This window comes from Aquarana catesbeiana, linkage group LG03 (assembly GCF_042186555.1).
Source record: "Aquarana catesbeiana isolate 2022-GZ linkage group LG03, ASM4218655v1, whole genome shotgun sequence".
In the NCBI taxonomy this organism is placed as follows: domain Eukaryota; kingdom Metazoa; phylum Chordata; class Amphibia; order Anura; family Ranidae; genus Aquarana; species Aquarana catesbeiana.
Genome location: NC_133326.1, coordinates 59,157,370 through 59,174,398, shown reverse-complemented (window position 1 = coordinate 59,174,398; position 17,029 = coordinate 59,157,370). Strand labels below are relative to the sequence as shown.

Sequence of the window (17,029 nt, the reverse complement as noted above, 5' to 3'; positions counted from 1 at the left end):
CATGTTAAATGGACTGTAGTGCAAATCTGCAAAATGCAAAAAGCACTAAATATGCATAGGTGTGAATCAGGCCTAAAGGCAAATAGACTGTTCACTTTTCAAAGTGCAGTTGCTCCAAAGCTTAGTAAACGAGGTAAGGCTTCACTTTAACCACTTCAACCCCGGAAGATTTGGCTGCTCAATGACCAGGCCATTTTTTTGCGATATGGCACTGCGTCGCTTTAACTGACAATTGCGCAGTTGTGCGATGCTGTACCCAAACAAAATTGACGTCCTTTTTTTTTTCCACAAATAGAGCTTTCTTTTGGTGGTATTTGATCATCTCTGTGTTTTTTTTGTGTGCAATAAACAAAAAAAGAGTGACAATGTTTAAAAAAACACAATATTCTGTATTGAAGTATAATTACGGCGGCTGGTCGGCAAGTGGTTAAAAAAGTACCCAATCATGTACAAGGAAAAAAAAAAAATGCATTTTTGCTTGCACATGATTGGATGATGGAAATCAGCAGAGTTTCTGCTTATTTACTACATGCAGAGTGCACAGACTTTTTTCCTTCAGTAAATCAACCCTTTAGTGCGATCTAGTGGCCACATGCGCCACCATTACCATTATATAATTTATATATATATATATATATATATATATATATATATATATATATATATATATATATAAAATCCATTTTCCTCTCTGCTGACTTTCTAGGGTTACTGTATGCAACTACACAGGCACTGCACGTTAGATAATCCTACCAGGCAGCATTCGCACAGGTGTAATAAATAATCCCCGTAATGTGTGTAATATGTGTGAAATGTCATATCAGAAAAATACAATATTATGGCCACTAGATGGAGCTGTCAGTTATCGGAAATAAACAGAAAATGACACACATTATCGGGGGGTTATGTGTGAACGCTGAGACATTCACACAGCAAAGTTTTTTACTGTCAATTTTAATTCATACTCTACAGTTTCAAATACTGTAGCATTTGCTGATAAATTTCTATTTAGACAGTTCTCTTTATAAAGACATTTTCTAGAGAAGATGTTTCAACTATGTGGTTGGTCTTGCTGAGCATTCTAGGTTTTCTAAAGAGAAAGCCCAGCACTAGCTGCTCTCTTTGGAATCACTCTGGGTGTATGAACAGAGCAGGAAGGATGGGGGAAGTTGTCCTCCTCTGATTCATTCAGCTGTGTGTGTATATTAACCACTTGCCTACCAGGGCAATTCTGAAATTTCTCTCCTACATGTAAAAATCCTCTTTTTCTGCCAGAAAATTACATAGAACCCCAAAAATTGTATATGTTTTTTTTAGTAGAGACCCTAGAGAATAAAATGGCAGTCATTGCAACTTTTTATCTCACATTTAGAGTATTTGCGCAGCAATTTTTCAAATGTGTTTTTTTGGGGGAAAAAAAAAACAGTTTCATGCTTTAAAAAAATGTGAAAAATTATGGTACGCTGAGTAAATAGATACCTAACATGTCACGCTTCAAAATTGCGCACACTTGTGGAATGGCACCAAATTTTGGTACTTAAAAATTCTAGGGGTGCACTGAAATGTTGGCCGCCAAAATATATCGGCCGAAAATGGTGTTTTTGGCGCATTGCCGAAAGGAAAATCTTGCCGAAAATGGGGGCGGGGCCTGGGCGGGCCGCCCCCTGGTGCTGCCCATTGCAGGGTGTCTTCCTGGCTCGCCCCAGTCCTCCCTCCTCCTCTCCTCCCTCCCCACAGAGCGGCGATCTGTGTCACGCTAAATTGCCCGGGCGGCTACAGTAACAATGACCCGCCTCCTGTGACAGACGGCACACTGATCCAATGGCGGGACATTGAATCAGCGTGACGTGATTACAGGAGGCGGGACATTGTTACTGCAGCTGCCCAGGCAATTCAATTCACAGCTCCAGGACACACGGAGATCGCCGCTCTTATTCGGGCACGGGGGAGGCTGCATCCAGACACTGGCAAGCTGCATATGATGAGCACTGGCAGGCTACATGAGGAGAACAGGCAGGCTGCATCTGATGGGAACTGGCAGGCTGCATGAGGGGAACTGGAAGGCTGCATGAGGGGAACTGGAAGGCTGCATGAGGGGAATTGGAAGGCTGCATTGATCTCTTGTATCATGTCCGCAGTCTCTGACTGTCTCCTGTAGTATGTCCGCAGTCTCTGACCGTCTCCTGTAGTATGTCTGCAGTCTCTGACCATCTCCTGTACCATGTCTGCAGTCTCTGACCATCTCCTGTACCATGTCTGCAGTCTCTGACCATCTCCTGTACCATGCCTGCAGTCTCTGACCATCTCCTATAGCATGTCTGCAGTCTCTGACCATCTCCTGTAGCATGTCTGCAGTCTCTGACCATCTCCTATAGCATGTCTGCAGTCTCTGACCATCTCCTGTAGCATGTCTGCAGTCTCTGACCATCTCCTATAGTATGTCTGCAGTCTCTGACCATCTCCTGTAGCATGTCTGCAGTCTCTGGTCATCTCCTGTAGCAGGTCTGCAGTCTCTCTGACCATCTCCTGTATCAGATGGTTAGAGACTGGGGGCATGATACAAGAGATGGTTGGAGACTGCGGACTGAATTTTCTTGAGCTTTTCTTGCACCAAAGGTGCCAATAATGGCCAACAATAAATTCATTTTAATTTAAATTGATGATATTAATTAAAAAGTAAAAAATAATACAATTGTATATAAAAATATAAATATTTTTTAAAAACCGCTTATTTTCGGTATCGGTTAAGGTTTTCGGCCTAGTGTATTTTTCATTTTCGGTATCGGTTTCGGCACCAAAAAACCCATTCGGTGCACCCCTAAAAAATACCCATAGGTGACGCTTTAAAATTTTTTACTGGTTACATGTTTTGAGTTACAGAGGAGGTCTAGGGCTAAAATGATTGCTCTTGCTCTAACAATTGAACACCGTTTACGTATGTGGGCGCGACTTACGTCTGTGTTCGCTTCTGCGTGCGAGCACACAGGGACAGGGGCACTTCAATTTTTTTTTTTTTATTGTTAATTTTACTTTTATTTTTCTAGTTTGACACTTTTTTTTTTACATTTTTTTTTTTTTTTTGTAAACATCCCTTGTTATAGGAATAAGCATGACAAGTCCTCTTTACAGTGAGATATGGGGTCAATAAGTCCCCACATCTCACCTCTAGGCTGGGAAGCCTGAAATAAAATAAAAAATAAAAAATGATCTCAGCTTCCCAGCCAAGGCTGCGTCATTTTTTCTAATGCAGAGGCCGGGCGTGACGCCATAACATCGCGCCCGGCCTCCGAGCGATCATGAAGACTCCGGGGACCATCTGGTCCGGCAGAAATCTCTATGGTCAGCATCCAGGGCCGGTGGTTCCCTTCTCTAGTTCGCCGATGGCAGCGGGAGGGGGGATGTCCCCTCTTGCCACCCGTAAGAATGATCAAGCGGTGAATGATCAAGCGGCGAATGATCAGGCCGCGAAAGATCAAGCGGCTGAACATTCTTATGGTTTAGGGAATGGATAAAAAAAAAGTAGATATCGGAATGATGTCTGTAACTGCAGGCATCCTTTAGATATCACCGCTCAAGATCAAAACCGCTCAAAATCGGCAGGCAGGAAGCGGTTAAACATACTAATTAGCTCTGTGAACCATTTAGGGCTCATTCATACCATCTGCAGAGACTTGGGTTTTTCTGTACATGATCAACAAAGGTCTCTGCAAAAAAAAATCAAACAATATTAAAGAAAGTTCAAAGATAGAGAGTGAACTACAAGGCCCAGATGAACATCAACAGAGAGTGTCCACGTGATGAAAAAGGAGTCCAAGAGCAACTGCATCTAGTAACCATCCCTCCAACCCCAAAGCACTCGCTTATAAAAATGGACCCCTGACCTAACAGGTGGATATCCCATGTCCCATGTAGGGTAAAAAACACCAGGAAATGGATATCCAGATCTCCAAACCGATTCCCCCAAAGAGAAATAAGTAAAAGAACAGATTTAAGTGCTCACTGTGAAACTGTTCCAAGGTTTTATTTAAAACCATCCTCGTGGCCTCCTCAAATGGTGACAATACAGTGCATGCATCCATAATGATCAGCCATTGGCATAGGGGAAAAAAAAGCAGAAGCAGCCTGAGTCTGTCGTTGTGCCGTATTCGCACAGGTACTCGTTGACGGCCCTCTGCTGCATGTACAGCCGCTGCAGCATTGACAAAATTGAGTTCCACCTGGTTGGCATGTCACAAATCAGGCGGTTTACGGGCAGGTGGATTTGCCGCTGAATTTCAGCCAACCGAGCACTGGCTGTGTATGACTGCCTGAAATGGCTACAGACTCTTCTGGACAGCTTTAGCACATCCTGCAACCCTGGGTACATATTTAGGAAATGCTGCACCACCAAATTGAGGACATGTGCTAGGCATGGCACATGTGTCAACTTTCCCTGTCTAAGGGAACTTTCCCCCTTTGAACGCTTAGGGGGTACCTGATCTTCATAGGACAATTCTGCAGAGGAGGGCATGGAGGTGGCGGAGGAGGAGGAGGAGGGAGAGGGGGTAGAGCTCAGAGGTCTGGCATCATCGCCACCAGCTGTATGGAGATGTGGGGGCACAACAAGCCGCAGCACCAAGCCCTGTCCTGCATCCTTTCGAGTTGCAAGCAGTGTTACCCAGTGTGCTGTGAATGAAATATATCATCCCTGCTTATGCTTGCTGGATCACGTGTCAGCAGTAAGATAGATTTTACAGCTGGCTGACTGCCTTGCCCAACGATGCCAGAACATTCCCTTCCACGTGATGGTAGAGAGATGGAACGGCCTTACGTGAAAAGTAGTAGCGACTGGGAACCTGCCATTGTGGTACAACACATTGTGCAAATTCACGGAAGGGGGCAGAATCCACCAGGTTGAAAGGCAGAAGTTGGAGAGCCAACAGCTTTAACAAGCTTGCATTTAGAAATGGGGCATGTGGGCGTCAGGGACTGTAATTTTTTTTCCGCAGCAGCAGATGGGGCAGAGAAATTTTCCGGCTACAGTCTACAGCTGGTGGTGTGCTGCTGGCAGATGTGCAGCTGGGACCTGGCACACCCTGTGCTATACCATCATCCCAGTCAGTGGAGGTTGCTGAGAGGTAATGACTCGGTATAACTAGGGCAGACTGAAGTGGGTAAGGAGGAGGGACAGATTTGTGCCCCTTTTGTGTGGCTTTTAGGTGCTCTTGCCAACGGGCTGAGTGGTTTGATGTTAAACGCCTTGTTAAGCATGTGGTACCCAAATGGTTGGTGTTTTTGCCACATTTGATGTGCCTGAGACACAGTTTGCAAATAGCAACAGTGCGATCTGCTGCAGATGTGCTGAAAAAGGCCCAGACAGCTGAGCTTTGGGGAGTGGGCCGAGAGATAACAGCTGCAGAATGTGATGGAATAGGGTGGCTGCTCTCTACTCTTTCTTGATGTCAGCCTCCTTGGGGTTGTGCCGCCTCAGCTTCGGTTTCCTCCTCTGCTCTATCTGGCACCCAAGTCGCATCAGTGACCTCATCATCATCATCTCCATCTCCTCCATCTTCATCATTACCACTGGAGACAACTTGGCAATACGCTGTGGCCTGGGGAACATGAATGCCAATTTGTCTACCAGTGTTCCTCCCCCTCTCTAGGCTCATGTTCCTGTCATCCTCAACCTCGGAACCAACATCTGAATCCAGTAATGGCTGGGCATCATCAAGGAGCAAGTGGCTGATGCTGTGGTCAAATAACTCAGCTGACTCCTCAATAGCTGATGTTGGGGCTATGGCAGAAATATGTGGGCAAGGTGGCAGGTTTATTCACTCTGGCAACTGCAGGGGGCTGCACACTTGTCTCTGCTTGCCTGACAGGAGGATGAGGAAGGTTTAGTAAGCCAGTCCACCACCTCCTCTGCATGCTGTGCCTGGATAGCACCGGCAAACTCACTAAACAGACGAAATGATGCCCTGCCTGAGGACTGACCACCACGTCCACCTTTGCCTGTGGACACATTTGTTGCTGGCCCCCTTACTGTGCCAAGGGAACATCTACCTCTCCTTGTTGTCCTCCCAGACATTATTGAGAGGGAGGGGGCAGTGCGTATAAGCAAATGCAAAGAAGAAGTTGAAATCTGTACGTAGATGCAATTTAATCAATGTAAAGAGGTGTTTGGTGCACTTTCATTTGAGTACTCACACTACACAGACACACTCCACTACACTATAATATACTGCAATATAATGCTCCAAACGTACTGTGATGCCAAGAACTATATGGTGTTAAACTGGCAGTAACACACACAAAACTATATTGCATTAAACTGGCAGTAATGCACACAAAAGTAAATGGCGTTAAACTGGCAGTAATGCACACAGAAGTAAATGGCGTAAACTGGCATTAACGCACAAAACTATATGACGTTAAACTAGCAGTAACACACAAAACTATATGGCGCTAAACTGGCAGTAACACACAAAACTATATGGTGTTAAACAGGCAGTAACGCACACAGAACTATATGGCGTTAAACTGGCAGTAACGCACACAAAACTATATGGCATTAAACTGGTAGTAACACACACAAAACTATATGGCGTTAAACCGGCAGTAACGCACACAAAAGTAAATGGCGTTTAACTGGCAGTAACGCACACAACTATATGGCGTTAAACTAGCAGTAACGCACACAGAACTATATGGCGTTAAACTGCCAATAACGCACACAAAACTATATGGCGTTAAACTGGCAGTAACGCACACAGAACTATATGGCCTTAAACTGGCAGTAACACACACAAAACGATATGCGTTAAACTGGCAGTAATGCACACAGAAGTAAATGGCATTAAACTGCCAGTAACGCAATCAAATAGATGGTGTTCAAACGTCACTACACTGACGCTATCTGAACTGTCCCTACTCTAGCTATACACTAATGTAAAGATTACTGACACGGTCTCACTACACTACACTGAAACTATCTGAGCTGTCCCTATTCTAGCTGCACACTATGCAAAGCTGAATGATGTTCCTCCTCACTACACTCACACTAAACTAATATTCTAAACTGACACTTGAAGCAAAATAGCACAGTATAGCACACTAACTAACTAATAGCACTGAACAGAGCCCTGTTCTATCTCTCTCCACGCCAAAATCACACTAAAAATGGCTGCCATTGAAAGAATACTTTTATACTGTGGGGCAGGAATGAGCCATGATTGGATAAAGTCATGATGATAGTGTGCAATCATGACTCTGACACTGCTCTATTCCCTGATTGGCTGAAGCTTTCACTGCTTCAGCCAATCAGGGCTTGCAATGCACTGTTCAGCGCCGCAATGCATTGTGGTCGGTTTGAACTTATGCTCGGGCCGAACCGTTCGCCCATCCCTAGTCACTGTAGTAATTAATGCTCTATATACACAAGGTTGTAATTTCTTTATCTAGTCTGGCAAAACAGAAAACCGAAACTCCCTACAAAGCTGAGACTAAGTTTATCTAAGGGCTTTTTCACATGGGCTTTGGTCTCTGAAGAGAGATTTGTTTTGTATTCACTGTACTCACTGCCTGCTTTAACCCCTTGATCACTGCACTAATGCACTGCAACCACATGCATGGCGTGTGGTTGCAGGGAGCTTGCAAAGCGGCCCCATTCACTTGAATGGGTCATGCTCTGCGGGCACTACACCTGCTCAAAGCGACAAGGAGTGTACAAAGATTGTATGGTCAGATTATGTGTATGGTGACCCTAAAATTACCCTTTATGTAAGGACGTGTAAAAAAGTTGACCAATATAGTTGCAGGTATTGACCTGAACTTGCTTTTCTTTACCTTCCCCAATGTGAGGGGAAAATTACTCAGTGTTCTCATTCTCATAGTTCTAGCATAGTCACCACCATCACATTAGATACCAGTAATGAGGATTGGAAGCATTTCTGACTGAGCTTGAGCAACAATTTGTATGGTTGGGTGAATGGAGAAGAAATAAGTGGAAAAGGGGTCTTGGAGGATAGATGCAACTCTTTACAAACAAGGGTAAAGCTAGACTGGAAGCTTACTATTGAGAAATCCCTGGAAATCTCACTGCTCCCAAGCTCCAAGTTTTGTCCTCCGCTTTGGGCATCCCACTGGAGCCCACTTTCTTTCTGTATGGGTACTGTCCAGACAACAAGGCTGGTGCTATCACTTTCTTTATTAGGTTGAACAGTGCACATCAAGGTCCCTGCCATAGAGACCCCACACTCTAACCCGTTTCACCAGTATGGGCATCTCTACGATTAAGCTGCATGGGCTCAGTCATAGTAGGCTGTCCTTTGGGCTAATCCTTATGAGCTTAGTTGTAAAGGACTGTTGTATGGGTTAACCCATATGGACTTAGTTGTAGAGATGCCTATACAGGTTAAACATGTTAGAGGGGCTGGTCTCTCTGGCAAAGACCTTAATGTGCACTGCTCAAGCTAATAAAGATTTTCAAAGAAAGTGGCGTCACTGGTGCATGACCTAGTTTTCAGCATAGTACAGATCTGGGAGCGGTTTTAACTCCGAAAAGACTTGTATTTCTGCCCATCCAAACAGCACAGCTAGCCTGGTGACCTGACTTTACTGCAGTTAGGCAAAACCGGTTACTTCCCTGGCCCCACCCTATGATTTGACAGTGAAGTAGAAGCAACAGACTGAAGAGGTCAACTCTCCGCTTTCTCCTCCTGCCAGCATGTTTCTTGCCAGCACATTTGCATTCAGGACACCTGATTGGCCATGGGTACCGTCCACCTTACCAGTATGATTGCTCCTGAGCACAGCAGACCTAAATTAAGTCAAATTCAGATATTTGCACTAGCCGCATTTAAATATTAAATGTAACTTTTTTTAAAATAAAGACATAAATGCATCCACTGACTTCTATCATATCTATATCTACGATATTCATGATCTGTCTGGAGGTCAGCTTTAACTAACAATCAGCTGCTGGATCAAAGTTATGGTGTAAGTAGGGTGGGGGGTTCCTAAGGAATTGCCAAAGGAAGTGTGCAAGTGCTTCAAATCACTTTTGGCTAAGCTGCCTATAGGCCTGGAGGTTTGAGAGGAGCTCAGTGCCACATATGTCACCACCATGGCTGTAGATTTCAGGAAATTTAGTTCCCGCAAAACTACTATATGTCACAAAGTGAATACTGTCAGGAAGGGTCACTTGCCACCCAGCGAAGTGTCCTAATTAGGTGGTAAAATGTCCCCAAGATCGTACATAAACTGTTCCCACAGTGTTAGAGATGTCCGGAGGAGGAGGAGGACTCTATGCTCTACATCTTCTGAATGTGTTCAAGACTTTAGGGCTTCTGGTCATAATTTAAGCATTGGATCTTATATGTACAGATGTTTAAATGCTCAATGACGCAGCTGCGTTTCTTCTTCATCTAACCACTATGCCATTGAAGCACTATAAGCGTTCTCTATTGATACATATACTTAATGCTGGGAAGGCATGTATCCTTGTCTGCTGGAAACAAACCACTGCCTCCTCTTCTGAGTCTGTGGTTTACTAAGCTAGTGGAGGAACTTATGATCTCAGCCAATCACAGGTAAGAATGTTTCCGTAAAAACATGGTTCTACTGGACTGAATTTACCTGCTCTCCTAATTACTGAGATATATCCTAGGCTCTCAAGCTTTATTCCATAAGCCAGTTCCTAGGATGGCTACAGAGATTGTGCTAGAGTACTATTGACAGGACGGATCCCAGTCGTGCACCTACAAGTCCCTACCTTTAGCCCCGCTCCTCCCCTTTTTTCCTTTTTCTTCTTCTTTTTCTTTTCCCCCTTTCTTTCTTTGCTGTTCTATGGTTATACAGGAAGTATCTTAATCATTGGGTAATGGGTCTTGTATGGCACATGTTCAATTGTGAGCACCTTCTGATGTGTACCTCATATTGAATAATCTGCATCTGCTTGAGTTGCTACAGTTAACTGCCTTCTGACTACCAAATGTGTACAAAGCCTTTTGTGTCTGACATATTTTTTCTCTACCTTGAAACTGGATTGAGTTCTCCTGTCTGATTTGAAAATGATAAATAGAGAATTAAAAAAAAGGACTTTCAGCGTCACAATTTCTAGAAAATAAAAATATGACAACATGACCTTTAATGGTAAGAGAGGCCTGGAGATACATCGGGGAATTTTGTAAGATATGTTTCAAACAACTTGCTAACCATGCTATGGGGGTTATTTACTAAAGGCAAATCCACTCTGCACTACAAGTGTACTGCAAGTGCACTTGAAAATGCACTTGGAAGTGTAGTCACTGTAGATTGTAGTAGATCTGAGGGGAAGCTCTGCTGATTTTATCATCCAATCACGTGCAAGCAAAAATGCTGTTGTTTATTTTCCTTGCATGTCCCCCTCAGATCCACAGTGACTGCACTTCCAAGTTCACTTGTAGTGCAAAGTGGAGTTGCCTTTTGTACATAACCCCCATTGCATGTCACGTACTGCTCAAACCCATATAATACATCATGTTTTGGTGAGTAATATTACTATTTTGATTTTTTTTTTTTTTTGTCTAGCCCAACCATTCTCAACCAGGGTTCCCTGGAATTCTGGGGTTCCCCCCTCCTCTCTTCTCCCCTCTGGTGTCACCAGTGTCCCCCTCCTCTCTTCTCCCCTCTGGTGTCACCAGTGTCCCCCTCCTCTCTACTCCTCTCTGGTGTCACCAGTGTCCCCCTCCTCTCTTCTCCTCTCTGGTGTCACCAGTGTCCCCCTCCTCTCTTCTCCCCTCTGGTGTCACCAGTGTCCCCCTCCTCTCTACTCCTCTCTGGTGTCACCAGTGTCCCCCTCCTCTCTGCTCCTCTCTGGTGTCACCAGTGTCCCCCTCCTCTCTTCTCCCCTCTGGTGTCACCAGTGTCCCCCCTCCTCTCCTCTCCGGTGTCACCAGTGTCCCCCTCCTCTCCCCTCTGGTGTCACCAGTGTCCCCCTCCTCTCCCCTCTGGTGTCACAGGTGACCCCCTCCTCTCCTCTCTGGTGTCACCAGTGTCCCCCCTCATCTCCCCTCTGGTGTCACCAGTGTCCCCCCTCCTCTCCTCTCCGGTGTCACCAGTGTCCCCCTCCTCTCCCCTCTGGTGTCACCAGTGTCCCCCCTCCTCTCCCCTCTGGTGTCACAGGTGACCCCCTCCTGTCCCCTCTGGTGTCACAGGTGACCCCCTCCTGTCCCCTCTGGTGTCACCAGTGTCCCCCTCCTCTCCCCTCTGGTGTCACCAGTGTCCCCCTCCTCTCCCCTCTGGTGTCACCAGTGTCCCCCCTCCTCTCCCCTCTGGTGTCACCAGTGTCCCCCCTCCTCTCCTCTCTGGTGTCACAGGTGACCCCCTCCTCTCCTCTCTGGTGTCACCAGTGTCCCCCCTCCTCTCCCCTCTGGTGTCACAGGTGACCCCAGGGCGGTCTTTAAGGCAGGGCAAAAGGGGCAGCTGCCCTGGGCCCTGTTATTGTTGTGGGACCCAAAGCAGCTGCATCATACTTGCCAACTATCCATGTTTAAAATCCCTTGCCCCTTGAAGTTTTAGTCCTGTGCTGTGTCCTGATATCTCAGTGTGAAGTGCTGGTACTAATGCTGCCCAGATCTGCCCTATTGTTGTGTACAGATAACTCACCTGCAGACCCTGTGTTTACATGTAAATAACTGTCATTTATATGTAAATAGTGGCAGCATTACTAAGTAAATAGCTACGGCCGGCGGCATTGATATGTAAATAAAGGCGACATTCATATGTATATCAGGCTCCCCTACAGTGAGTAGATGATGTGCTGTAACCTCTAGTAACCAATCAGTGAGCAGTATTACTGTACAGTAATCTCTAGCAACCAATTAACAAGCAGTAATAATTTGCTTTAACCTCTAGCAACTAATCAGTGAGCCGTAATGTGTGCTGTAACCTCTAGCAACTAGTCAGTAAGCAGTAATGATATGCTGTAACCACTGGCAACCAATCGCAATTGCTGCCTGATCTGATACAGTAAACCGATTTTAAGTCTAATGCCGCGTACACACGAGCGGACTTTACGGCAGACTTTGCCCGGCGGACGGGATTTCGTCGGAAAATTCGATCGTGTGTGGGCTCCAGCGGACTTTGTTTTCTCAAAAGTTGGACGGACTTAGATTTGAAACATGTTTTAAATCTATCCGTCGAACTCGAGTCCGGTCGAAAAGTCCGCTCGTCTGTATGCTAGTTTGACGGACAAAAAGCCACGCTAGGGCAGCTATTGGCTACTGGCTATGAACTTCCTTGTTTTAGTCCGGTCGTACGTCATCACGTGTGAATTCGACGGACTTTGGTGGATTGTGTGTAGGCAAGTCCGTTCATTCAGAAAGTCCGTCAAAAGGTCAGCCGGGCAAAGTCTGCCGTAAAGTCCGCTCGTGTGTACGCGGCATTACTGCCATTTATTGTATGTCTCAGAGCAGGTGGAGAGTGAAATTGAATGGGGGGGGGGCCCCAAGAAAATTTTTGCCCAGGGTCCAATCAATATTAAAGACGGCCCTGGGTGACCCCCTCCTCTCCCCTCTGGTGTCACCAGTGTCCCCCCTCCTCTCCTCTCTGGTGTCACCAGTGTCCCCCTCCTCTCCCCTCTGGTGTCACCAGTGTCCCCCCTCCTCTCCCCTCTGGTGTCACCAGTGTCCCCCCTCCTCTCCTCTCTGTTGTTACCAGTGCCCCCCCTCCTCTCTTCCCCCCTGTGGTGTCACAGGTGTCCCCCTCCCCTCAGTACAGACAGCCATGCTCCCCGTGTGATGGTGTCTCTCCTACCCGCAGGTGCAGATCTCACAGATACACTTCCTCCTCATGTCTGCGGTCGGTGGTCCCGGGTCTGTAGTCAGCGAGCTGCGGCGCGGCGGAGTGTCACGCTGTGCACAGGGTTCTGGTTACTAGGCAAGCAGACTGTCTCCTAGCAACCCCCTCAGCGTCCTGTCAACCAGCGCGCCGTGTGCGTGGTGACGCCAGGGGCACGTCGAGCCAGGAGTAGGCGCAGAGCTGAGCGACTTCCGGGTATGGGCTGCACATGCTGCAGGAGTGGAGCTGTCACTGGTGACGGTGAGTGATGATTGGGGATGGAGCTTTGTTTACATGGAGCTGTATGAGAGGAGAAGGACTTTACAGGGAGGATAGAAGGGAGGCGGAGGGTCAGGAGACTCCTGGTGGGGAGAAGTGACACTATAATGATCCCTCACTACATGGTGTCACTGAGATGGAGGACTGGAACCAGAGAGTCCTGGAGAGAGTCCTCACCTCTCACTGTGTGCAAACCCCCCTCTCCACCAGGGACCAATCTATATACAATCACTTTATATCATTACACACCCACTATATAACTATACACCATCATCACATGTTTACTATGTTGCAGGTTTTGTAGCTAATACAGAAGACTCTTATAGAGTATGTTACCCCAGCATTCCATATTCCTGACATGTGTCTGCTGTACTATGTACTTGTATGAGAAAGTCTTCTGTTCTCTTTGTATTGCTTCCCTTGTGTGAAATCCCCGGTGTTCCTGCCAGCCCCTCTGCTTTCCTATTAAAAACTGACCACACTAAGCAGCATGGTTTTTCTGGCTGTGCTGGGAACTAAGCCTGCTCCCCTCCAATGATCAGACTTGTCCTGACACCCCCTCCCCCACCTCTGCACAGCCATTCACTGGGAAGATCGGTGTGCTGTCGTTTCTCCTTCCCCACCTCTACAAGCCTTTTTTGGCCCTTTTCACATCTGGGTGTTCTAGAATCGCCGGAAGAATCCCATGATCCAGGAATGTGGCAAAATGAAATATAACCTGCCTCCACACTCAAAAAATAAAAATTGCTAATACATTTGAATACAGAAAAAGAGAGAGGAGCCATATATTTTATATACACAATATTACCAAAAGTATTAGGACACCTGCTTTTACACGCAAATGAACTTTAATAACATCCCAGTCTTAGTCCGTAGGGTTCAATATTGAGTTGGCCAACCCTTTGCAGTTATAACAGCTTCAACTCTTCTGGGAAGGCTGTCCACAAGGTTTAGTGTGTCTATGGGAATGTTTGACCATTCTTCCAGAAGTGCATTTGTGAGGTCAGGTGCTGATGTGGATGAGAAGGCCTGGCTCGCAGTCTCTGTTCTAAATAATCCCAAAGGTGTTCTGTCGAGGTCAGGACCAGTGGGGACCCATCCATTAGAGACGCCTGGGCTCCACCCCCTCTCTCCACACCACCCTCTATATGACTAATGGATAAATTCATGCATAGCATGAATCTTTTCAAGGCTGCCGTGCCGTTGCCACCCCCTATTCAGGCATCCTGCCCCTTTCAGGACGCCGGGCGCCTGAATTACACCAGCGGGGATGTTATTTTGAACCACCTGATTAGAGCCATAGACTCCAAAATAGGTGGGCTTGTGGCACAGAGCATTGCGCCATGAGCCCACCCAGGTGTTGCAACAGCGAATAAATGAATGAATGAGTGACTTGTATAGCGCTACCTATACGAACTGAATCGCCTCAGGGCGCTTTTTTGACGCCGGTGTCCATCTGCGGTATATCGCAGCCCTTTGCCCCATGGGGTCCCAACACGCTTAACATACACATATTTGGCCAATTTTTTCGACAGGATCTAATTAACCTACCAGCATGTCTTTGGAGTGTGGGAGGAAACCGGAGTACCCGGAGGAAACCCACACAGGCACAGGGAGAACATGCAAACTCCAAGCAGGTAGTGTCGTGGTCGGGATTTAAACCAGCGACCCTTCTTACTGCTAGGTGAAAATGCTATCCATGAATATTCGCTGTTGTAACACTGATCCTCAATCCAGCCAATCAGAAGTGGGTGTGAGACTTGTTTTCTGATTGGCCGAAAATAGAAGACTCCTGATTGGCCGCCGAGAAGGAGGGAGGAAACGGAAACCAGAGCCGTCGCCCCGTGGAGAGCAGGAGAATTAGAGAGCCGCCGAGAGCCCGGGAGAAGCGCTGCATAGATGGGGTAAGTGCACCAGACCTGACCGATGGGTTACGGTGGGGTTGGCTGGTACTATTTGCCGCCCCCCCACCAGTCACCACTGATCAGGGCTCTGTGCAGGCCAGTCAAGTTCCTCCACCCCAAACTCGCTCATCCATGTCTTTATGGACCTTGCTTTGTGCACTGGTGTGCAGTCATGTTGGAACATGAAGGGCCATCCCCAAACTGTTCCCACAAAGTTGGGAGCATGAAATTGTCCAAAATGTCTTGGTATGCTGACGCCTTAAGAGTTCCCTTCACTGGAACTAAGGGGCCAAGCCCAACCCCTGAAAAATAACCCCACACCATAATCCCCCCTCCACCAAATGATTTGGACCAGTGCACAAAGCAAGGTCCATAAAGACATGTATGAGAAAGTTTGGGGTGGAGGAACTTGACTGGCCTGCACAGAGTCCTGACCTCAACCTGATAGAACACCTTTCGATGTTCTATCGTTTCGTGTTTTGAATTAGAGCGGAGACTGTGAACCAGGCCTTCTCGTCCAACATCAGTACCTGACCTCACAAATGCTCTTCTGGAAGAATGATCAAACATTCCCATAGACACACCCCTAAACCTTGTGGACAGCCTTCCCAGAAGAGTTGAAGCTGTTATATCTGCAAAGGGTGGGACAAGTCAATATTGAACCCTACGGACTAAAGCCCCATACACACTATTAGATTTTTTGCAGATTTTTGTCTTCAGATTTACCAAAGCCATGTAGTGGAAGGGCCTGTCTGATTGCATACAAATGGAAAAACTCTTAAGGTTTGACCTCCTATTATATGGTTTGGGTAATTCTGAAGACAAAAATCTGCAGAAAATCGGTACGATTGTTGGCCAACCGAGCGTCTGATTTTTGTCAAAAGGGCGTGTCCCAGGATCTTGTCTTGCATACTTATGCCCTGTACACACGGTCGGATTTTCCGATGGAAAATGTGTGATAGGACCTTGTTGTCGGAAATTCCGACCGTGTGTGGGCTCCATCACACATTTTCCATAGGAATTTCCGACACAAAATAAACTGGTGTTTTGTAGTGCACAAAATACTTAAATGTACACATAAGTGTCCTTATATTAAAAGTCAGCAGCTACAGTATTTGTAGCTGTTGATTTTTTTTTTTTTTTACAGACTGGAGCTTCTCTTTAATTTTACTATCCGCTCCATTTGCAACACTCAATAAGGTTTAAATGATTGCAGATTCTATGCCAAAAAGGCCTCTTTTGTCTTTCTCACATAGAAAGATCCACATTTAGAATACATTAACCACTTGACCACTGGGCACTTAAACCCCCTTAATAACCAGACCAATTTTCAGCTTTTGGTGCTCTCACATTTTGAATGACAATTACTCAGTCATGCAACACTGTATCTATATGAATTTTTTGTCCTTTTTTTCACACAAATAGAGCTTTCTTTTGGTGGTATTTAATCACCGCTGGGTTCTTTATTTTTTGCGCTATAAAAGAAAAAAGACCGAAAAATCTGTAAAAAAAATAAATTTTTCTTCGTTTCTGTTATAAAATTTTGAAAATTAGTAATTTTTCTTCATATATTTTGGCCAAAATTTATACCGCTACATATCTTTGGTAAAAATAACCCAAATTAGTGTATATTATTTGGTCTTTGTGAAAGTTATAGCGTCCACAAGCCAATATCTGAAAATTGATCACACCTGAAGTACTGACGGCCTATCTCATTTCTTGAGACCCTAACATGCCAGAAAAGTACAAATACCCCCCAAATGACCCCTTTTTGGAAAGAAGACATTTCAAGGTATTTAGAAAGATGCATGATGAGTTTTTTGAAGTTGTCATTTTTTCCCACAATTCTTTGCAAAATCAAGTTTTTTTTTTTTCTTTTTTTTTTTTCACAAAATTGTCATATTAGCAGGTTATTTCTCACACACAGCATATGCATACCACAAATTACACCCCAAAACACATTCTGCTATTACTCCCGAGTACGGCGATACCACATGTGTGAGACTTTTACACAGCGTGGCCACATACAGAGGCCCAACATGCAGGGG

The 17,029-nt window shown here is 45.8% G+C and overlaps 2 protein-coding genes across 2 annotated transcripts in view; one reads left to right on the top strand and one right to left on the bottom strand.

The window, feature by feature from the left end:
• Positions 1–12,942, bottom strand: part of SAXO2 (stabilizer of axonemal microtubules 2) — a 33,865-nt gene extending 20,923 nt beyond the window's left edge. The window contains exon 1 of the mRNA XM_073618574.1: positions 12,775–12,942. Within this exon, the coding sequence (XP_073474675.1) occupies positions 12,775–12,812 (38 nt within the window). The 5' untranslated portion in view covers positions 12,813–12,942. The remainder of the gene's footprint in view (positions 1–12,774) is intronic.
• The window catches only part of EFL1 (elongation factor like GTPase 1), a 556,540-nt gene continuing 552,448 nt past the window's right edge, over positions 12,938–17,029 (top strand). The window contains exon 1 of the mRNA XM_073618573.1: positions 12,938–13,059. The gene's annotated coding sequence lies outside the window, so the exon portion shown is untranslated. The remainder of the gene's footprint in view (positions 13,060–17,029) is intronic.